General features: G+C 43.6%; 1 protein-coding gene across 6 annotated transcripts in view; it reads left to right on the top strand.

The window, feature by feature from the left end:
* The window catches only part of ZMYND11 (zinc finger MYND-type containing 11), an 85,033-nt gene that overhangs the window by 8,864 nt on the left and 51,207 nt on the right, over positions 1-24,962 (top strand). For 4 of the 6 annotated variants that reach the window (XM_083188989.1, XM_083188986.1, XM_083188987.1 and 1 more), the window contains 4 exons: positions 6,905-7,042; positions 12,272-12,431; positions 18,911-18,964; positions 20,077-20,238. In XM_083188989.1, the coding sequence (XP_083045115.1) occupies positions 6,909-7,042; positions 12,272-12,431; positions 18,911-18,964; positions 20,077-20,238 (510 nt within the window). In that variant the 5' untranslated portion in view covers positions 6,905-6,908. The remainder of the gene's footprint in view (positions 1-6,904; positions 7,043-12,271; positions 12,432-18,910; positions 18,965-20,076; positions 20,239-24,962) is intronic. The other 2 variants (XM_083188990.1, XM_083188991.1) reach the window with 2 other exon arrangements.

Genomic DNA, 24,962 nt, shown 5'->3' with positions numbered 1-24,962 from the left:
TTATTATTACATGGAGGATTTTTAGTTGTGGGGTGGTGTGGGTGGGGAAGGGATGGGTGCTTATATCGTGTGGGTGGGTGTGGTGTTGTCGTGGCTTGGTGCATGAGTACTGCGGATTGAGGAGGGTTGTTGGGGTGGGTGGGTGCATTAGTACCATGGGTGGGGGAGTGGCAGGTGCGTGATTGCCACTTGTGGGAGAGGGTGTTTGCTGGGGGTTAGTTATTTTAGATCTACAGTATATAGGTCTACAATCAAAAGGTCAACAACTAATGTTTGACAGGGTCAATAGGTCGTTGGTCAAGAGGTCGACATTGAAAAGTTTGACATGGTCAAAAGGTCGATGTTGAATATGTCGACATGAATTTTTCATGAGGTTTTTTTTTTTCACCAAAGGTCAATGTGAGTTTTTCATAGGTCGGCATGGAAACCGTATAAGTGTACCACATCCCCTCATATGGCTCGCTGTGCTCAGCATACTACTGTACTAACTATTCGTCTGTTTTTTTTTGTACCTTTGTTTACCTTAAAAAAAAAAACCTCATGTCCATCTTTTTACCATGTCAACCAATAGTTGCTGACTTTTTGATTGTCTACCTAGACAATCCTAAATATCCTAAAGCCTGGATACCTACCTGGGGGCAGTCCTGATATTCTCAGCTGGAAGGATGGTGGGCCTGGTCCTGGTGTTCTCATGGTAGATTAGAGGCCACATAATGATCCTAAGTTTTGTGGTTGTAATGCTTTCATTCTTCAGTAATGTTAGAATACCCCTTCTACATTGTAAATGCCGGGTCACACATGGGATTTGGACTCTGCTCTGTCCTGGGAGTGACCCGGCATTTGCAGTGTTTGCTGCTTCCATCGACCTGGCCTATTGCCGGGTCGCTGATGTCACCTGGGGGAGGTGGAGCAGCGGCGCATTAGGTGAACTGCTGCCTCCTACATAGAAGTGAACGGGACCCCGGTTGCTCGACCCATGTTACCCGGTCGCAATGCCCAGCAAATCGGGTCCGACCCAGGAATAACACTTCTTTTATACCGTTTGCTGAACCCGGGATATCCTGAATGGCCCTTTAAGGCAGCACGGTGACCCGGTAACAACCCGGGATCGACCCGGGTTATTTGTGCGGTGCGGGTTAAAAGTTGTTTTCCTTCAGTTTGATGCTGCTATTCATTTTAAACTGGCCCTTTATAACTAGATCCCCTTTTGTCCTTTTCTGTACTAAAGAAATTAGGCTACAGAAACAGGTGTTTATGCTGATTACTACCCCACCCAGCATACCACCCCCTCTAGCAAACGTTGCTAGTCAAATTTAACAAATGTAAGGTCAGTAAATCTCACTATAATTTTAGTTCTTGACATAGCACATATAAAAGAAAAAGCTGATCATCCAGCATGTACAGTCCTTTACACATAGAAAGCAATCAAGCAGTGCTGCTAAAGGCCCATACACGCTGGGCGATTTTGAGCTGATAGGGGCTCAAAACACCAAGTTTGAGCGGCTTTCAGCTCAAAGCCGCCCAGTGTGTATGGCCCGGAGATTAGTGGTGATGCGCTCATCTCCGGGCTCATCAAATTTGTACTGCGATCAGATCTGAATAAGCGCCTAAGTGTATGTTTAACTATTGTAAAAAAAAAACAAGAAAATCATACGAAAACATTGTTTGTAATATGTTTATGTACCACATTGTGTTAAATTGGGAATAAGTTTAAAAAAATTGGTATATCAATACTTGTTGAGACTAAAAATTGTTAACGTACAGTATATGTTCAATTTAAAGATAGCCAACCCTTTGTACAGTATCTATTAATGCATCCTTTTGTTAGACACAAGGGCATTGGTTTGTAGATTATATACATATCAAACTCCTATTTCATTCTTTGTCTATTTTGGTATGTTGCATGCTAAATGCCTAGTTTTGTGTACTTGATAGGTTGCTTTATTGATACAGTAATGCCGCCCATACACGTCCCGATGCGGGCATGCGTTCTGTGCTTAACTAGCACGCATCGCATTGCATTGCATGCGTTGTGCATGCGATGCGATGAAAACTAAGTACAAAAAGTATGTGCAGCACATACTTTTTGTACTGTGCGATGAGGTGCCGCGGGAGCGCGTACCTCAAAGCACACATCGCACAGCCCGCATCGGGACGTGTATGGTCACCTTTAGTCTTATTTACAAAGCTCAAACTTGTAGTGGTGCTGTGTAGAATCCTGTACTTAGTGATGTCACTTCCTTATTTGCCCTTGTTCACCTAGATTTCTTCCATGGTGGATTGGTTTGCATAGTATCATGATGGTGCTTGCCCAAGCTAATGGCAAAATGGAGGTGCTCCTTGCCAAGGTGCATAAGCAAGATTTCATTTTGTGGTCCTGGATTATTATTATAATTCTGAGGTGGCAGTGATCAAATTTTGCAAAGGGGACGTGGCTGGGAAAAACGGCTGTGGATTGGTGATCTGCGGCCAGGGTTGCAACAATCCACGGCCGTTATTGGCAGAACGGGCCCGACAGCTTCTAAAGTCGGGCCTGTTCTGCCGTGATCCCACTTCAATGCTGTCACTAAAGACAGCATTGAATAGGGAGCCGACGTTGGGAAATAGCGGCGGCAGATTGCATACCCCCCCAAATTTCTCTTGTTTGTGCAGTAATCGACCTGTCTAGGTTTTCCCTGTACAAACAAGGAAGTTTTCAAACTCTCCTTCACTAAAGCATAAGCGGCTAAACTGGACACTTTTATCAACACGAAAACAACGCAAAGCAAACGGAGCCTTTTCGCTCATTTAGCTCTACTCCCCCGGGGGCACTTTATGGACAATGTAGTGGTTTATTCTGATGAGAGAATTGTGCAGATTACATTGTGGCAGTTGCTTGCATGTGGTGTACACACCTACCATGTTTCTGGTCTAGGCCAGTGGCTGTGCATTCTTTATTATGTCATGAAATAATTATGCAAATAAACACACATCACACCTAGACTGCATTCTGCTGCTTGGGCAGTAAGGATCAGTATTTACATTGCTGCGCTATTCACATATTTCACAGAAAGCATTTTGATTGTTTTTTAACAGGTGACTGATCCGGTTTCATATAAAATGCTGAACAAATTTTCTTTTTTCACATGCACAAACAATCTATGTGCATGTGACGTTGTTATCAAGCGTTATCTCAAGAGAATAGAAAAAACAGACAAAAAACAGACAAACCTAAAATATGAGAGGTTTTCAATAAAGGATTTCTTAAAGGAGTTTGTGATTGTGTGAAAATGTGCCGTGGCCCAGAATGTTTTAGCTGTTTACTGTCTCTGAATGCAAATATACCGTCCTGTTCTTGTCTAGTTTTGAAGTAAACGAAGACTGATAGGAAGGTTCATTGTGCCTATAGAAACTCCATGCATATGGTTGGACAGAGTGGACAAACCACTCGGGGGTCAGTTAGTGTGGTCCGTATGTGACGGTACATTTAGTATATGCTAGCAGTGGTTATCAGCAACCCACTCAGGGGTCAGTTAGTGTGGTCGGTATGTGACTGTACATTCAGTACATGCTAGCAGTGGTTATCAGCAACCCACTCGGGGGTCAGTTAGTGTGGTTGGTATGTGACTGTACATACAGTACATGTTAGCAATGGTTATCAGCAACCCACTTGGGGGTCAGTTAGTGTGGTCGGTATGTGACTGTACATTCAGTACATGTTAGCAATGGTTATCAGCAACCCACCCACTCGGGGGTCAGTTAGTGTGGTCGGTATGTGACTGTACATACAGTATATGCTAGCAGTGGTTATCAGCAACCCACTCGGGGGTCGGTATGTGACTGTACATTCATTACATGCTAGCAGTGGTTATCAGCAACCATTCAGGGGTCAGTTAGTGTGGTCTTTATGTGACTGTACATACAGTACATGCTAGCATTGGTTATCCGCAACCACTCAGGGGTCAGTTAGTGTGGTCGGTATGTGACTGTACATACATGTTAGCAGTGGTTATCAGCAAACCACAACTTTGGGTCAGTTGAGTTACTGTCAAAAGGCAGCTACATAGGATATGCTTTCAAAGGCTGTTTTCTGTAGCCCATGTGTACAGCCAAATACGCTGGGCCGTATTCAATGCGGCCAGTAAGGGGCTTAAACGGCCTCGTCATGTAACCCCCGCGCCGGCCGCTCACCCTATTCTACGTTCTGGGGCAATCCTCGATGTCGGAGGGCGACGAGGATTCACTCAAACAGCGAGGCTCGCGGCTAATGCAGGGAGCCCACTGCATTTAGCCACGAGCCTCGCTGTTTAGCGGCCGCATACGGCATTTCCCCCTCCCTACAAAAACCTAGCGAGGGGGAACGGCATGTGCAGGGGGTCAGTTGAATACTGACCCTGCGATCTGTGACAGCGAGCACGCAGCTCTGCTCACTGTCACAGCTCGCAAAAATCATTGAATACATCCCACTGTGTGCGGTGACTAGTCAAAATTTGACTTGCCTGCACAGTCTATTTGGCCTGGTGATAGCAGGGCAGCGCATCACTTTCTCCCCGCAGTGTACACACGGGGTGATTCTGGCTAACCTTCTAGGCGATATTGACTGTCTAGTAGCCAAATCTCCCCATGTGTACACCGCTTTACTTCTTGTAATAATCAGTGTAATAAACAATAAGTAGTGTTTGAGGGTGTGATACTGACTACTACCTTTCTATATATTTAAATTTGTGCACCCTGATCCATAACTTGCCAGACTGGTACATAGGTTTGACTCTGTACTGTAGCTCCTGAACTACATTTGTCTTGAATTTTATTCCAGTCTTCCTGCAGTGTTTTGAGTAGAGCTTTGCCTCACTACTGGTGCTTCTGTATGTGTATAGATGCTCTGATTGGGTAGTAATTAGGGAAGCCAATCCCGGGGCATTTTTTCAATCCCGGGATTCGGGATTGAAAAATGCTCAATCCCGGGATTCCCGGGATCCCGGGATTGGTTTTCCTAATAAAAAAACTGCCCCACAATTACTGCCCCATTATAATTACAATGTAATTACTTACATTTGATGGTTGCCTGGTGGGGGGACGGGTCGTCCATGCCGCTGGCATGCTGGCTTCGCGCTGGCTGGGTGAGCGGGTGGGCGCGCTGGCTGGCTGGGCGCTTGGGCTGGGCAATTGGGCTGGGCACACTGGCTGGGCGAGCGGGCGGCTGGGCACGCTGGCTGGGCGGGCAGGCGGCTGGGCACGCTGGCAGGGCGGGCACGCTGGCTGAACGGGAGGGCGCGCTGGCTGGGCGGGTGGCGCGGCATTACAATGCCGGGCGCGACCTCTGCCTGCGCAGCATGACCTCATCTCACGCTGAGAGGTCACGCTGCACATAGTGCTGCCGGGAGAAGTCGGGCAGCGTTTGAGAGATGCTCAGACGCTGCCCGGCATTAGACTGCGCGCCAGCGCAGTCTAATCCCGAAATCCCCGGGATTGGAAACTCCAATCCCGGGATTGAAATCCCGGCGTTTTGGGGGCCAAATCCCGGGATCCCGCCGATCCCGATCCCGGGATTGGCCACCCTAGTAGTAATGTATTACTGGGCCTTCCCCATTACAAGCTTACCTACTTATGGGGCAGTATTCAATGAGAAAAATTTGCCCTGTTTTATGGCGAATTTGTGCTTTTTTCGCCTTGGACTGAGCATTTTGCTCTCCAAAAGCGAGCAACCCTATTCAATGTGAAATATTCGCTGTCTTTCTAAGTGATTTTTGCCGTGTCTCTCCGTGTAGCAATTCTCCATCTTTTCATGGAGAGCTGGAATGTCAACTTTTAAACTAAAAGGTTTTTTTTTTTAATTTTGGTGTCAAAAAATCAGGATTTTTTTTCTGTGAAGGGGCATGTTATTTTTATTCATGTGCTTATAGCACATGAATATATATTGAATTTAAAAAAAAAAAAAAATTATTATTTTTTTTTTTTACACAGAGCAGCCAGCAGGGGGCCGGAGCACTTGAGCCGCTCATTAGATATTCATATATTCACTGCATCTGATCATTACATATGCACGATCGGGTGCAGTGAATACTGGGTCCCCCGCTGGCTATAGGGGGGGACAGCTTGTGCTGCCAGGGTCCCGGGGAGCCCACCTCCCCTCCACATATGTTCTGGGGCATCCAGGGAGACTTTAATCTCCCTGGCTGCCACCGTCCCACGGCTCCCTGCTGCGGACGCTCGTCTGCTGCAGGGGTTAAGACTCGCCGCGAGTGGCGGCGAGTCTTAACCACATTGAATAGAGGGAGCAGGAGAGGCAGTGAGCCCTCCGGAACAGGGCGAGTGCATGGCGAGAGAAAAAATCTCTCGCCATGCACGGCAAATTTTTTTCATTGAATACTGCCCATGGACTTGCAGGAGTTGCCTGGAGCTATAGCACAGAGAACTTATGATGTCTGTCACACCCTGACAAGCCTGAGGACTCCTCTCCTAGGGAATTCAGCAGTACATAACACTGGCTAGTGCCGGCTTAGCACAACCCAATATAGATTACTCTACATGCCTGTTAACACTATAATCCTCTGATTGACTGCAAGGTGTTCTGTTCCTCACATCCACCGCCAATCCATTGCAAAACTGATTAAGCAGTATTTGTAGAAATTAAATTAGTCATTTATATCATTACTGTTATATTATCCTTAACAATAAGAATGATATAACAGTAATTATATAAATGGCTAATTTAATGTGTATACAGGTATTGACTTTTTATCCAGAAAGGTCAACAGATCAAATATGAAAATGCCGGAAACATGCTGTATACGTGGTAAGGGAGAAAGGTGATAACTGCTTCTGTGTGCATTTATATAGGTGTACATGATGACAATGCTTCTGCAATGCTACTGTCACATACTTGGACATCTAACAACTTGCTCTTGGTTGCAATGTTTTACAGTTAAATGAAACCTGATAAGACCATGGCACGTCTAACAAAGAGACGACTGGCAGATACGAAAGTCATTCAGTACTTATGGACAGCCATAGAAGTGATCCGAAACCAGAAACAGATCGCAAATATTGATCGTATTACTAAGTAAGTCCTTGGATCAAGTTCTAAGAATTCCTTATTACGGTCTGGCAGATATGGTTATCTTAGGGCGCCGACAGGAGCTATTTAATTGTTTTGCCAATGGGAGAAAGTGCAGCAGTCACCCATTATTCCTGCTTGCACCCTCTGGAGGTAAATCTGCCCATAGTTAGGACTTTAGGCAGGTGCCCAGACTGTGGTTTTGGCAGTGAGCCCAATACTTGGGATGGCTTTCACTGCTTTTTGCGGCCAAACCCGATGCATTTGCTCACAGTAATACTGTACTTGACAAGTATTTGGCATTTGCTACACTTGTGCCCATGGCAAAACAATTGACTCACCTGATGGGCACCCAAAAGTAAATGAATTCCCTCTATGGTGTATTACTGCTGCTTTGTTTGAAAACTATTGTATACAAGAGAAGTTCAATTCTGAGTACTTCTGTATGCTAAACCATTCTGGGTACTAGAGAAATAGGCTTCTGGGCAATGCCCTTTACATGCCAGCCATTTCATTCCGTGCTTTAGAGCCCACTCTGACCACCATACATTTAGCATACATACAATTAGCAACAAAAACACCTGTGACATTATTATTATTATTATCATTTATTTATATGGCGTCACAAAGGTTCCGCAGCGCCTAAAAATACACAAATGAGGGAAAAACAGGAACCAATGGTTATATAGTTATACAGTGCACCCAGCTCTGGCCCACTTCAGTACATTGGTAGAGAAGGCAGCTGCCAGTCCCTGAGAGTTAAGATAGTGATTGGTTACCACCATTACCGACACCCCATCCCCTGCAAACTCCCTTACCTGAAGTTGATCACTGGTCTTGCGTTCCGGGATGGCTGTATGTTGCTCCCAGCCTTCCACAGCCAGAGCAGAGGAAGCAGGTCCTGCTGCCATGTGTATGAGGGGGAGGAACCAACAGGAAACGCTTCAGGCACTCCACCTTGTTTCACCCCCTACTACCTGGGGTTCATTGAATTTATACCAGTATGTTAATATTTGCTTATAGTAAAACAGCACATCTTCACAATTAAATGTTAAATTGTTCTTATTTTTTTGGAGTAAGCTTATCCATTTCTGCATATAATATGAACAGTGTTTTAGATATATTTCCCCTTTGAACACATGAGCTTTTCTGTATTCAGTACCTCATGGTACCAGTGAACTAATTAATACAATTTAATGTATATTTAGTCCACTAAATGGCTATCTGCTCTATGTTCAGGTGACTGATGCAGTACACTTTAACCCTAAGTTAGGACTGAAGTGAAAAACAAATTGTAGTGCAAAATGTTCTTTACTAGGCCCATTCCATTTAGTTCCTGGTGATTTTAGCATTGCCATAAGCAATTGGTAATAATTTTAGCCTACCCAGGGTCGCATCTGGAGATTATTGTAGTAGATACATATGGTCTAGCTGCAGTATTGGTGGACAGTGGAGTAGTGACACGGGCTGGTATGTAATCATGTTGGGGTGGTTATGGGCTTTTATAATCTTCTTGTGTACAAGACACTGGGTTATGCATTATTCTATTCATCCCAAATAGGCATTCACCTGCTTGGAGTTGTCAGCGGTTTGTCCCATCTGACATCATGTGGTTGGACACCACTGATGACACCAGATTAAGTCTATAGACACTGCAATACGGACAATACATCGTAACATATTGCATCGGAACTATATATTGTCCAATACATCACCTAAAATGTGTACAATGCGTAACACTGTCTCTGGGTGTCACTAAACAGATTAATAGATGGCGAAAGAGATAAAATTAAGAAGTTTCCCATAGCAGCCAATCAGATACGATGTATAATTTATCTAGTGTCTTCTATAAATTGACAAAATATGATTGGCTCCTATGGGCAACTTGGCAAACCTTTAAAAGGTTTGATACATGTTCCCCTACCGGAGAACTGACATTTGTTGTCATAATCTGGCATCAGACCAGCATACTTACAAATTACAGTCATCCAGTGCCATTATCCCCAAATACTTTACTCTGGAAATTAGCTAAAGAATATGTAAATTAGCCAGTTTGTTTACTGATGATGATTCAGTGATTACATTTTGAAACCAACTTATAATAGAAATATTAATTAGGGAAGTTCATTATAGTGAACTTCTATTTAGTGGAAGCTGCTTAGAAGCCAGTTTTGTCCGCATGTTCTAAAACTCTCTTGAGTCCTATAACACACCTCTCCAATACTAAAAGTATATAGCATCATCGATTTCATACTCATGTCCAGAGGCCAGATGCACTAAGCTTCAAAGGTGATAAAATCGAGAGTGATAATCAACCAACCAATCAGCTCCTAACTGACATTTTTCAAACACAGTCTGTGGCATGGCAGGTAGGAGCTGATTGGCTGGCTGTTTTATCACTCACCATTTTATTACTTTTGAAGCTTAGTGCATCTAGCCCCAGGTCTTTCACCAAAAGGATCTTTTTAAGTGCTTTGTACTATTTTTGAGTCATTCCTGCAGCCTCTTTGCACCTTACTAGATGATTTGTTATATTGGTTACAATTTGTAATTCATTTGTATCAAAGTTAAACATTGATAATAATGCGGGGTACACACCAGGATGACCCGCTCACAATGCACAATGTGAGCGGGTCGTCAGTGTTTCTTCCGACCCGCTCACGATGATGCGGGGGGGCATGACCCACTCACGATGTGCACCGGGTCCGATCCGATGGCGACCCGCACCCGGGAGTATGGTCGTTTCCAGATGCTACCTGCTGCAGGTAGGATCTGAATAACGACCGAAGGACCCGGGGGACCGGTATCAGTCCACACCAGGACAGAAAAGGGCCCAATCACCACACAATCTACATCCAATCGGTCGGAATTGGATCTAGATTGATGGGATCGGACCCTTGTCGTAAAAAAAAAAAAAAATTGACTGAAAAAAATGTTTTTAACAGTATAGCTTATAGTCAGGTGAGGGGAAAAAGGAATGTGGGATATTATGCCTGAAGAGATGGTTCTTTTATAATAACATTGGCCCTTATTCTGGTTGGTGCGGTAATATCCGCGTGCGTTCGTGCCGCCGATGTTTTGTGTCTTCGCATGTGCAGAGGCATCTCTGCGCATGTGCGAGCGGGGCGTACGGCCAAATCCCGCATGAAATTTGAACACTCCGAACAGGGGGTGGAGAGGGGCGTGAAGGGCTATTTGGGCTCATTACCATATGCATACGCCCCGTGTTTCATGGGCGTTCCCATGCAAACGCTGGGCGTACGTATGGTAATGCGGCCGTGACGCACGTGTAGGGGGGCAGACATATGACATCGCCGGATGTCAGCTGCCTGCCCAGATCCCTGTTTTTGCGCGGAAAAATGTCCGTGTGGTCTGAGGTTGCGGGAGCTGGTGGACCACTCGGTCCTGCATTCAATGGTCTGCGACCATCGAATGATGGGGGAGGTTCCCTGAGATGGAGGAGGCGTATTCCATGAGAAATACACGTGCAGTCCGTTCGGCCAGCTTGTTACCGCGTACGGACGGAGTTGGCGATCTGTATGGAAGGCGGGGTTTCGCACGCACGGTCCTGGCCGCATATTCGGATCCGGCCGCAACGATCAGAATAAGGGCCATTGTTATTACCATAATATATTATTTACTTATTAGATAGCTGCGCACTAATTAGATAGCTAACGCACTTATTAGATAGCTAACTTCCGACAACCTTTGGCAAACATCTGGCCAACAGGCATAATCCCGAATATAGCCCATTCTGCATTAAAAGGCAAATAATTGTACTAAATGTTCCATGGAGTAAAGAATAAATAAATTTTAATTTTTTAGAGTGAAATGCGTGAATTAGGTTCAGCACAATGTGGACAGGTGGCCATTAGCTTTAACCTCAAGTTTTGTCTTAGTATGGCAACTGGGCCATTTTTGGACTTACTGCTGTTATTGTCTAGAAGTTCCCTCATAAATTTTAAGTTTAATGATCTTTTAATAATTTTTCAAATTGGAGCCTGGTTTCTGAGTCCTATCAGGCTCTCTGGCAGCTCTGGAATATGCCTGTGCTATACACTGCAAAGGGATGCATAGAGGGTAATTTGGTTATTTTGCTGGTGGCACTACGTAATGGGTGCCCAACAGAGCAATTCAATTGACTCAGACATTTCTGCCTGCTGCCTTCTAATGTGGCAAGCAAAAAGGTATGAAATTGTCCCGTTTGGGCAACTTAACTGCACTTTTCTCTTTGCTGCAAATACATAAGGCAATTGAATTGCTCTGTCACATCTTTAATTATTGCGGCTATTAAAACTTTTGAATTGCCCCCTTAGACTTTTTGTTCACAACTGCTGTCAATCTCTGGGTTACTTAAAACATGAGTTAGACCAACATGTCACATCCAAATTCCAAATAGCATTCTTGGTACTTATGTAGTATCTGGGCGTCCGATTTAGAAATCGGATCGCATCGCATGCGACCAAATCGTATGCGATGGTCAAGATTTTTCCATAGGATTCAATGTTAAAATGGTCTGAGTCCATTTTAACATAGAATTCAATGGGAAAAAGGGGTCCTTTTCCTTTCCCCACTATCCAAGTGGGCATGGAGTTGGATATAAACCTGTGGCGAGCGTAGCGAGCCACCGCGCCCGAAGCGTGGCGAGCGGACACAGAATACTTTTTAATATATATGCGTCGCTTCGCTCGCCACGCTTCGGGCTCGGTGGCTCGCTGCGCTCGCCACGCTATATAAAATCAACTCTATGCCCACTTGGATAGTGGGGAAATGAACAGGACCTTCTTAACATTGAATCCTATGCAAAATCGCATTGCATCGCATCTGATTGTATGCCTTAAGGTAAGGCATACAATCACAAAATCGGCAGCCCAGATACTACATAAGTACCGCATTCTTTAATAAACAGCTCAGTGGTTAGCATTGCTGTCTCGCCGTGGTGGTAATCTAATCCTCACCTCAATGCGAGGCAGTAATGCAGATCAATACACCATCCATACTATTCCACATTTGGATTCGTTAATTAGTTGCATATCCTAGCATTCTACTGTGTTTTTGCATGTTAAGGAATTTATACTGATAGATCCAGTGGGGCATTGGCCGATGTGAATGATAAATAAATGTTCAGTTTTCTTAATATAGTGATAGTATGACTGTATTAATACTAATTGCTATTTCCCTTTTTGCCTGTTTCCCAGAGACTGTGTATAACTATTGTTTTCTTATTTTTAATAGGTATATGACTCGTGTTCATGGCATGCATCCAAAAGAAATCACACGCCAACTTAGTCTTGCTGTAAAGGATGGCCTGATCGTTGAGACGCTAACTGTAGGATGCAAGGGTTCTAAAGCGGGTATTGAGCAGGAAGGATACTGGCTGCCTGGGGATGAAATTGTAAGTAATAATCGTATACAAGCCAATGTTTTTTTTTAATACTAATTTGCCTTTGTAAAAACCGCCGGATACAGTGATCCACCAAGGTATGGTATCCTCTCAAGTTATGAAACTCTGGTAAGAAAAAAAAAATATATATATATATATAAATATATATATATATATATATATATTTTTTTTTTTTACCACATACATTTAATTATAGATTTGAGGCATATGTTTACGGTTGCAGTGACAGACGTATAAAAATTTGCTTATATATTTATCTGATTTTATGTATTTCCAGTTTAAGGTGCGTGTGTGTGTGTGTATTTGTGTAGGTCCATTTTTCCTTGTTTGTGCCCCTTTCCTGCACATGTTTAGTATTAAGTATTAATGCATTTGAGAGCCGTTTGTCATTTTATCTAAATTAATGTAAACCGAGCATATCCACGATAGAGTGTGTGTGTGTATATTTATGAAATTATATTGTTAATGTTAACAAAGATGTATCTTGCTGTCTTATTTCAAAAAGTCTCAAGATATGAGCAAAAATATTCTCAGAACTTCTTACTGATCAGTGACGTGGCAGCTTCCAAACTATTTTTTAATTACATTGAAAAGTACATTAGACTAAAGATGTATTTACCCCCATTACCCACATTGTTCTCAAATTTGGTCCACAGGACCCATCAAGGTCATGTTTTCCAGGTCACCTGGCTGGTGCACTGTGTATGACCAAATGGAAAACATGATCTGTGTGGGGTCTGAGGCCTGAGTTTGAGAACCTATGTCCTACAGTTATCTGTACAAAATCAGTTGGATTATTGTCAGCTGCTACACTTTGCCATTTTAGTGTGAGGTAATTTTTTCCTAAAACTGTGTATTTCAGGGTTGCCTACCCTCCTGGAATGGCCGGGAGTCTCCCAAAAATCGGGTCTCCCTACCAGCCCCCCAGGAAGGTGGGCAACAGGGGGGTTCAGTGTGTGCAGTGGCTGCCAGGAAGGATGAAGGGGTAGACCCAGTGCTCCAGTCTACGCGTCCACACTGTGCGGAAGGAGCCAGATAGAGTATCCGCTCACTACCATGCGGGAGACTGAGCCGCAGCTGGAGTCCCTTGGTACCTTAAGCCCCCACTGAAGTGCAGATAGATGGGCTAGCATGTGGCAGACAAGACAGAGAGCAAGCATACAGAAAACTTGGGGATTCTGCGTGGCGGTGTAGCTTTTCCCTGTCAATTACATGATCTTACATGAGTCCACCAATTCCTGGGCGGCAGGGCGTCTCTTGCCGGGTGGAAACCCGAAAATATATGCCTGGGGAGAACACTGTATATTAATATATACACCATACATGAAGCCAGTATTAAAATCCATATATAATTCAGTTACCTATTAATAATGTAAGGAATACACCTGTTACTATTTCTGGAACATTGGTTATATGCTATAACTTTGTTCTGATCACATACAGGCATCACAGACCCAAACAGACTACAAAGCACCAATTCATCATTCTTATATAAACTCCATTAACAACACAAATAATTAGTCCTAAACCTGTAGCACTGATAATGTAATCCAGTGTTAATGTACTCCATTGTGTATTGCCAACACAAGCCAGACAAATTATCACAATCTATAAACAACATCTATGAATTAGTACTAATACAAACTTCCTCCAATTTCCCATAATCCATGACATTGTGTTCATTCTAGCACCCAGCATCGATTAAAGCCTGTGCACTTCCTCTGTTTTGCCTGGGGTGCTGCTGTCTGCTTTGGTGCTACTAGTACACTCTGGTCTGTATTTTGAAATAAGAGACACCCCCCCCAGGCAGGAAAGAGGAAATGCACAGGGTTTGAAAGGTGCTATAGGTGCTAGAATGAAACCTTTGACAATAATTATTCTACTTATGCAGTCTTTGTGTTTGGATCTATTCACCATTTGGTCTGTTGGTGGGAGTGAAGGAATTGAGATATTGTCTGACAGATGGGGTTTGTTCAGTTACGTGCGATGTAAGATTGTGCATTTTCAAGTGTACCCCTATGAATCTGCAAGCTAAAATGCATGATGTAGGGTTCCATTACCAGGATTCACACACTGGCCCAAAGACATGGTATTGCATTACATATGATATGTGATTGAATTGCCCCAGTGATGGCAAAACTGTAGCAGGGCATGCTGGGATGTGTAGTTCGACAACAGCTGGAGTGTCAAGGTTAGCCATCACTAGAGTAGGCAGTCAGTGAAGTGACTCGGGTCGATATGTGTGTTAACCATTTTGGTATGTGACTAAATTAAAAAAGACAATGTGGGAAATTTACTAAGATTTTATAATACACTTCACAGGTCATGTTGTTATGGGCAACCAATCACATCCTGTCTACTATCTTCTAGAGGGTGGTAAATAAATAAGAAGTAGCTTCTGATTGATTGCCCGTAGCAACAGGACCTGTGAAGTGTATTTCCCATCTTAGTAAATTTCACCCAATATGTTTATACATTTTTTAAATTTTAGATTTTATTTAAATAATAAACCCTACAGTGGAACAAAGCTATGTTGCTCCCTAGTGCAGTAATATTGATTAATTTGGCTTAAGTGTTGTCATGTTTATAGTTTCAAAGGAGTTCTGGTTTTGAAAGGATTTTCTAACTTGCAGATCTCATTAACCCTTTGAGTGTGAGAGATGTTCCAAATCTCTGCTAAAAATGCTCACAGTTGTTTATAATAAATCAGATAAAAAATGTTTTGTAAAAGATTATATTTCCTATATAAGTTAATTATTACATTATGGTGAATGAAAATGTTTGCTTGGCCCATTTTTATACACCTGTTTTGCCAAATTCATTTGGCACTCAAAGGGTTAAACAAAAGGGTGTGACTTGTGTTGGTTATATGTGTCTGTTATATGTTCCATTCTGATCTTGCAAATTACATTTTCCTTACAGTTCATCCTCAGGTCCTTGAACGATGTTTCTAATAACTCCATTGGGTGCAACAATTGGCTACAGTACAGCTGTTACTTCTGTTTGTGCCTGGGATTACTAATGTTAACTTGAAATCAAATCCTTAACTGGCTAAATTATAATGGTACAAATTATAATTTACATGTATATAGTGTAATTAGTGTAGTTGTGGCATTAAGGAAACAAGTGTCCTGCATATTTACATGTGTACATATTGTATGCGTAGTGATAGTGGAAGACATTACATGATATTAAGTGATAGCTTAGAACGCTTGAGGTGAGTACTCAAAGATGCAAAATAAAGTTCAATGAGCCATCAATCGATATTGTTTATTCTAGCTCCCTGCATCTTACAAAACCTGTGCATTTCCTCTATCCTGCTTGAGGTGTCATTCTCCGGTTGTGGTTCTTCTAGCACAGTCTGAAATAGATGTATTTGGGGAAATTTACTAAAGGAAATGTGTAAAAAATAGGTGTAAAAATAGGTGTATTTGTATCCAGAAATACACCTATTTTTGACATTTTCTATCCCGAAAATACGGCAATTCGTATTGATGTGCTATCAATACAAATTGCCGTATTTTCGGGATAGAAAATTTCAAAAATAGGTGTATTTCTAGATACAAATACACCTATTTTTACACCTATTTTTTACACATTTCCTTTAGAAAATTTCCCCCATTATGCCTTGTACAGGAGAAGTGGTATCTGTGCGCTAATATCGCTTCTCCCCCCCATGTATGAGTGTGCTGGGCCACCTGTTGTTATCCTAATGCTATCTTCAGTGTGCCACCAGTGGCACTGACCATTTCATTATCAACAGCTATAGATTTTCATTTGCCCTCTAACAGGAGTCACCAGAGGGAGGACTTTTCACTCCCCTGCTTCAGCGTTGCTTCCTGATTCACCTCTGTAATGAGACGATATGAATAAGACACATATTTTAGTAAAAAAAAGATGGCCAGTATTATCAGAGTTGCATAGGAACAGCCAGCTCACTCAATGCCTTGCATCCTGCGGTAGATGGCGTAATGATTTTATGAGAACACAGCTGTATGTGCACAATAGACTTTTTCAGTAATTTACACCCATTTTACTCTGTGAGACAAAACTGTAAGCCAGTGGCGTAACGACAAATGTTGGCGCCCCCTCCAGTAAAGTTATGACCTCTCCGGCACCCCGCCGGTCTGCCTTACCCCGCCGTGTCTGTGGCCGGGTCCCGCAGGTCTGCATCCCGGCTCCTTCTGAGAAGTATCCCTCACAAAATGGCTGCCCCTAACAGCAGATCGTTTTTAAGGATGCTAGAGCACGCAGCCATCGCCTCCTCTAGTATTCTCAAAAACTGTCTGCTGTAAAGGGGTGGCCATTTTGTGAGGGACATTTCTTATAAGGAGTCAGGAGGAGCGCCTGGATGCAGATTAGTAGCGCTGCCGGTCTTGATACCCGGCCACAGGTGCAGAGGCAAGCAGCGGAATAAGTCAGATCCCGGCAGCGTAACAATAGCCCCCGCAGACCCCCGCGCCCACACTTACTTTCTCAGTGCCTCCCTGCGACCACGGGGTCTGCGGCGCTATTGTTACTCCACTGCTGTGAGCTATAGTTTTTTGCCAGATTTACTATTGTGTATTGCAGAACTTTAGGCTACATAAATTGTTCAGCCAAGTAGGAACCAATCACATTATTACTAATGATGCAGTACAGTTACAAGCTTTGGTTATAGTGGGTAAACAGTGTAATAAAAATGTAAATAAATTATTTGAATTAATATTATTAACTTATTTTTAGTTCTTTAAATTCCCAGCCACTGTGATAGATAGATTTCATATATCTATTATACCGTGTTCTCACTTCGAGTGAGAACTACACGGCTTTTACTGCAGCGACGGACCCCCGTTCTCACTGCTAGGCAGATTCCCGGGTGAAGAAGTTCTACCCGGTAATTTGCCTTTTAATACGGGTTTTTATGCAGTGAAAACGGGTCAACCCAGGTCTGCATAATCGGATCTCAAACAGGGGTAAAAAGAAGATGAATATGAAGATGAAGATCAATATGAATATGAGATACGGGTATGCGACCCGTTCACACCGCAAAAAAACCTGTATTAAAAGGCAAATTTCCAGGTCGACATGCTAGACCCGGGAATTTGCCTGCAGTGATAACGGGGTATTAGTTATGTATTTTATTAGTTTTTATATTTGTCTTATATAAAATATAATTAAGGGATGAAGGTATATAATATTTTTGTCAATTGTTAGCCAGTTCCTGTGTTAGCCATCTTGTAGAGATCACCAGAGTTTATGTAAAGCTTCTGCGCATTATGTTGCTTTGTACATTTTCACTTGATATAGGGCCCCTGGAACATTTGTTACACAGTGAGCAATATAAAAGTGAGAAAAAAAAAAAATATATATATATATGAGATGTTCTGCGTGAAATGTTGGATTTTATTCTCATGTAGTAGTGGCAAATGGCTTCCATCAGTCACCTAATTATTGTCTCCTATTTGTTACTAGCAACAGGTCCTGTCCCGAATCTTCCATTTCTCTTGTCTCATATCGATAATAATCAGTCCTGATGTTCTCATTCGAGAGTTCACTCTGCTGCTAATTTATCTGTAATCCTCCTTCGCTCCCTCCCTTACTCATTGCATTACATTTAATTAGCTACTGTTCCTTTTCTTGCTCCTTATGTCTGAGCTCTGTGTAATGTCAGACGTCATATACTGTGTATGTATCATGGCTGAATGAAGAGTGTGCATGTTATTTTAATTCCCAGCCTCATAAGGGTTCATATTAATATGCATAAATTGAGGCCGCCATAGGTAACAGGTTTGTGTAAACTGCACACCGCCTGGAAGCTAGCAATGTACAGTTCAATTGATCTTTGTTGGAAGTTGCCTTGTCAACGTCATTGGATGTATGGAATGTTTTTGTATCCTATACTTCAGGTACCTGCCAGGAACATATACCTATGAATTGGAGCATGTTGGTTTGGCCAAAACTTAAAATGTAGTTTTAGGTGGAGTTTAAGAAAATACATATGCAAATACACATGCTTCAGACTTTAATAAATTGTAGTATCCCTAACCTATGTTTGGGGATAGAACTTACATAGTGCCTTCTCCAGTTTACAGATATGTGTAAATTCTTTATTTTGAGATGTCTTATGATTCCATATTGACCTGTTAAAATTGTCCCATCATGACATTGTCATTGTCTGCAGATGGAATTGGAGATTGTCTGCCACTCATGTAATTGGCTAGAGAGCAAAGTATTGTTAGCTTATAGGTCTGTACAAATGGAACTTTCATCCATAAGCTAAAGAAGGAAATGTGTAACCAGTGGTACAACTATTTCTGTGCATTGTTGGGGACCACTGACCGTAGGCACTGTGGAGACCTCTCTGTCTGTAAGGAGGCCCTTTTAATTTTATAGCATTTTCAGAATGTAATATTTTTGCCTCTATATTTTGCGAACCCTGTAGAATATACCAGTCATGTTTAGCCCAACACTTTTGTAAATTATTGCAGATGAAACATCACCAAATTCCCGGAAGAGAGGGAAAATCAGTGAATTCACCTGAGGTTTGTTAAAGTGCTTTGATATCAAGCTTTGCAAGTATGTAAACAACAATTTCTTTGTCATTTTCCATAGTCGGCACAGTGGGGCTAAAATCACTACTTTCCATAATTCTGTAGCCTAACAGTGGGAGGCAAGTTCACAGCGGGTCTATTACTAGAGGAACGAAACTTAGTCCACCATTAGTATCCCTCACTAATATTAAAACATGGTGTGAGCTTATAGACTGCGACAGTTTGTAACCCTTCAGGATTGGAAGAGTCTGTGACATGTTGCACATATAGTATGTTTATCTGCAGCTTTCGTCCTCAGGATCCTTGGCCTGTTACATCTTATTTTATCTGTTATATGCATTACATATGTTAATTATTTAAGAACATTTTAATATGTGTAGAAGTGTCTTACATCTGCCCAGTACCACGTATCTCCTGGGCAGCCACGGAAACCTGCCACACACCATTTGGTAACTATGGCACAGTTCGGCAAATGGTAGAAGGGTCGCTTTCATATATTCAGATTCCTGTACCTCAAAAAATTAGTAAATTGGGTTCTGTTTTTTGTACAACTAAAAAATAAAAAAGCAGAATTTGCTACAAATTCGTTATTTACATGACAAAATGAAATAAGACTTTATACAGTCATTTTGTTGACATTCAGAATGTCAACACCAGAGTGTTGACATGGACAAAATGTAAGCAGCCGAATGTCCACAGTCCGTTTTTGTGTTAGAGTCAGGATGCGTGAGTAGGGTCAGGCTGCGGATAGGTTATGACTACAATCATCTATGTCGACACAGCATCCATGTCAACATTTTGAATGTTGACATTTTGTACAACATCCAATTAAAGTTTGAAATTACCATTCAATTTTTACTATTCTCCTTTTAAGCTACACCCCTCTCCTCACACAATTGTCAATGAGGGTAAAAACAAAGATGTAAATGAAGGCAACACATTGCAGGCTCTTGCAGCACTGATACGGGTTACCCTCTAATAAGGAATGCAAATGCACCTGGTTTTATTGCTGTTGTCTCTTGTAAACTTCAGGGTCTGCTACTACTTCTCTTTCGAAGCAACTTATTTCTTTGTCTTGCCAAGTAACGCTGTGTTTCTCCTAGGACTGGGAGGCAGAGACGCATGACTGGTACTGTTTTGAATGTCATTTACCTGGAGAGGTTATGATATGTGACCAGTGTTTTCGTGTATATCACCCTAAATGTTTACCTGATGATTTAAGACTCAGAGATAGCAGTAATCACTGGCAGTGCCCAGTCTGTAAGGTAAGGCACTGTTAGGAACATATTTGTTTACTCTGCATGTATCCATAGTTTTGGGTATGTAATACAGTAAGTAACATTTCTTGTGTGATTTCTCCTATAGAATAGGCTATAAGAAACGCATGAAATCACTATTTCAAATGAATGTACATAAAACACGGAATAATTTTGACTAAGGGCCATGTTATTTGGCTATTTGTATAGCCTGTGGTTCCTTTCTTCATGGATGTCTATTATACAATTGTATATACTTATGCCATATATGACAATTTCACCCGATTTCCGATGGCTCAGGCCGAGAGTTCAGGTGACATTGACTCAAATCGCATGTGTTTGACATTGCATCCAATGTTCGGTCCCATGCACATCAGATTGGAGTTGGAGGTCAGACCTGCCTGCATCTCCTACCTCCAACACGGAGCACTCCAGGCAACGGGGAACAGAGTTGCATGCAATACACCATGTGCAAAAGGACTGCATGTGATGTACCGCACGCAATCCTGCCACCCGGGAATGTCCCGGGCAGCTCCAGTGGGATTGGATGACCCATACACTGCGGCGAAAATACCGTGAAGTCATTCAGCTACTTGCACACTAAGGGTTAAATTTACTTAGATGGGATATTGCCCATAGCAACCAGTCAGATTCTACCTTTTTATTTAGCACCTTCTAGAAAATAATAGTTAGAATCTGATTGGTTGCTATGGACAAAATCCCATTTTCAATAGAACTCCCATCTTAGTAAATAAAAGTAATTTATGAAGTGGCAACTATACCAACCCCATAGCAGAGTGCAGCTTGGTGATGTAATGGGGGAAATTTACCAATATGAAAAACCTAGTTTTTCGTATTGGTATTTTCCCTACGGTTGCATACGACTGTTTAAGTCGTATGCAAACTCGTGTTCCGGAGGGTCAGTTACAAAGCAGTCAGATACGACTGCTTTGTAACCCTCCGATGGTGTAACAATTCGTATTAGCGGCCGTATATACGGCTGCTAATACGAATTATTTCTAGCAGTCTGCACGGATCAGTCAGATCCGTGCAGGCTGCAAGGTGTAAAAAAAAATAGAAAAATAAATAAATAAATAAAAAAAACGGCGTGGGGTCCCCCCCACAGCCGTAACCAGCACCAGGCTGAAGGAGCCGGGGCCGGTAATTAAAAATCAGGGAACCCGACAAATAGGGGCTCCCCGATTTTTAACAACCAGCCCCAGGCTCCAGGTCCGGGGCTGGTTCCCAAAATACGGGGGACAAAATGACTAGGGGTCCCCCGTATTTCAAGAACCAGTCCCAGGCACAACCAGCCAGCAGGGTAATGCCACAGCCGGGGGGAGACTTTTTATGCAAGTCCCCCGGCCAAAGCATTCATCCCTGTGACCGGTCAGCCTGGCCAGGGGCCCTGGGGGAGTGGGGACCCCCCCCAATGAAGGGGTCCCCCCCCCCTCCAGGACTCACCTGACCAGGCTGAAGCCTGGTACTGTCCCCGATGCCCCTGGGCGGTGGGCATCGGGCTGATTATCGTGTAAAAAAAAAGATGAAACTATTGTTTTTTACTGTGCCACTACAAGTGCCAGCAAGCTGGGACTTGGAGAACCACAAGTCCCAGCCTGCTGGGCATTAAAGGGGCCGCTGGCACTTGTAGTTCCACAGTTAAAAAAATAGTGCACAAAACACACTGACACACTTTTAAAATAAAACTTTATTACATACAAAGCCCACACATACTAATACTTACCTATCTTCTTTCCGTAGGTAACCCTGGTCCTGTGTCGTCGTCTTCTGGTCCTGTGTCGTCTTCTTCCTCCATGTCGACCGTCGCTGTCGCCGTCCGGATCCGACGAAATCCATTTGGGAAGCTGTGGAAGGAAACCATACTCACCTGTCCCAGCGCGACGTAGTCCAGGTAAGGGTCTTGGCAAAAAAACAAACCGAACACCCCGAAACCAGCCGGACACGGATACGCACGGTGTTTGTTTACATCGTGCGGCTCCGCCTCCCGAATGCCGCTATTGGGCGCCTTGCGGCCTAGCGGCCAATCAGGAGCCGCAAGGCGGCCAATAGCGGCATTCGGGAGGCAGAGGCGCACGATGTACACACAGTACTGTGCGTCTCCGTGTCCGGCTGGTTTCGGGGTGTTCGGTTTGTTTTTTTGCCAAGACACTTACCTGGACTACGTCGCGCTGGGACAGGTGAGTATGGTTTCCTTCCACAGCTTCCCAAATGGATTTCGTCGGATCCGGACGGCGACAGCGACGGTCGACATGGAGGAAGAAGACGACACAGGACCAGAAGACGATGACACAGGACCAGGGATACCTACGGAAAGAAGATAGGTAAGTATTAGTATGTGTGGGCTTTGTATGTAATAAAGTTTTATTTTAAAAGTGTGTCAGTGTGTTTTGTGCACAATTTTTTTAACTGTGGAACTACAAGTGCCAGCGGGCCCTTTAATGCCCAGCAGGCTGGGACTTGTGGTTCTCCAAGTCCCAGCTTGCTGGCACTTGTAGTGCCACAGTAAAAAACAATAGTTTCATCTTTTTTTTTACACGATAATCAGCCCGATGCCCACCGCCCAGGGGCATCGGGGACAGTACCAGGCTTCAGCCTGGTCAGGTAAGTCCTGGAGGGGGGGGACCCCTTCATTGGGGGGGTCCCCACTCCCCCAGGGCCCCTGGCCAGGCTGACCGGTCACAGGGATGAATGCTTTGGCCGGGGGGACATGCATAAAAAGTCTCCCCCCGGCTGTGGCATTACCCTGCTGGCTGGTTGTGCCTGGGACTGGTTTTTGAAATACGGGGGACCCCTAGTCATTTTGTCCCCCGTATTTTGGGAACCAGCCCCGGACCTGGAGCCTGGGGCTGGTTGTTAAAAATCGGGGAGCCCCTATTTGTCGGGTTCCCTGATTTTTAATTACCGGCCCCGGCTCCTACAGCCTGGTGCTGGTTACACGACCCCACGCATAGAGCTCTATGGCTGAACATAGTGATTTTCAGCACTTCCTATTACATCCTGCCTCAGGCAGGATGTAATAGGAATGCTGACATGGCCAGCACAGGGGTCTACATTAGACCCCTGGCTACCATGGCAACCGATCGGCACCCTCCGATCTCGCCGCGGGGGGCCCCGATCGGCGCCGGAGGGGGCGCCCCCCCTCCGATCAGCTATTTAAGCACTGCGGGCGCTTTGCCCGCGGTGCTTAAAGGGTTAAACGGCCACGATCGGCGAACTCGCCGCTCGTGGCGTGAGAGCAGGTACCTGGCTGTAATATACAGCCATTACCTGCTCTCTTTCAAGCCAGCTCACTCCGTGAGCTGGCTTGATTCCCCCGCAACCGGCATATGACGTACATTTACGCCATATGTCGGGAAGGGGTTAAATGTTCTGTTTTTGAGTGCCCGTGATGAGTTACCGGACCTATGTGTTTTTACTGCTGTGTTCCTGAAAACAGACTAATTATTGGGGGATTTATTTTAGAGCCTGCTGAGATCTTGAAGAAATAAATCCCTGATAAGATCTGCCAGCGGGCTGCATTTGGGGCTAATTAGATAGCCCCAGGGGGTAATTAATTCCCCCCAAGTATGTTCGTTTTTATTACTTATTCATGCTTACAGCTCATGGGGTTTTATAGTATTGTAGTAGCATTTATTTCACAGAGATAAAATCCTATATAGGGGGATATGCATTTGATTGCGTGACATGTGATATTCAATTATCCACGATAAGCCTCTTGCCCTAGACATGCGAAAACAATCCCTAAATACAGCCACTAGTAGGATAACCTGAACAAAAATATCAGCGAAACATAGGGGTCATTTGTGAAAAACAGATGAATCTTTCTACTCCTATAATTGCAGATATCTGCCTGATAGATATACAGGGGGAAATTTACTAAGAATACGAAAAATCGTATTTGTATTCTTAATACGAATGGTGTAGTCGTATTTTCTTTCGTATTCCGGAGGATAATTTACTAATCAGTCGTATTTGACTGATTCGTATTATTCGATGGCATACTGATTCGTATTGTTCACAATACAAATTCGTATTTTTAATTACAAATTCGTATTGGCAGCCTGCACGGATCAGTCAGATCCGTGCAGCTTAAGTGTAAAAAAAGAAAAGAAAAATAAATAAATAAAACGGCGTGGGGTCCCATCCACAGCTATAACCAGCACCAGGCTCAAAGAGCCGGGGCTGGTTTTAAAACATCAGGCAAAATTTTAAGTAGGGTTCCGCTGATTTTTTTTTTTTTTTTAAACCAGCCCCCGGGTCTGGTTCCCAAAATTCCGGAGGACAAAATGAATAGGGGTCCCCATATTTTAAGAACCAGGCCCAACCAGCCAGCAGGGTAGTTTCACAGCGGGACACTGACCAGTCAGCCTGGGCTGGGGGAGTGGGGACCCCCCCAACGAAGGGGTCCCCCCCTTCCAGAACTTACCTGCCCAGGCTGAAGCCTGGGGCTGTCCCGGTACCCCTGGGCTGTGGGTACCAGGCTGATTCAAGTGTAAAAAATAGACAAAACCATTGGGTTTTGCTGTGGAAACACAAGTCCCAGCATGCGGCCCATTAATGGTCTTGCTCGGACTCTTAGTTCCATAGCAAAACCAATAGTTAAATAAAAGCACACTGACACATAAGACGCATTTAAAACTTTAATACACGCAGAGGCTACGGCAGGAAAGTAGAGGACCAGATCTACGCCGGAGGAGGCCCGTGAGTATAAT

This window comes from Crinia signifera, chromosome 5, assembly GCF_055691185.1.
Source record: "Crinia signifera chromosome 5, ASM5569118v1, whole genome shotgun sequence".
Classification (NCBI taxonomy): domain Eukaryota; kingdom Metazoa; phylum Chordata; class Amphibia; order Anura; family Myobatrachidae; genus Crinia; species Crinia signifera.
The sequence above is the reverse complement of the archived record's forward strand: the minus strand, read 5'-3'. Positions and strand labels throughout refer to the sequence as shown.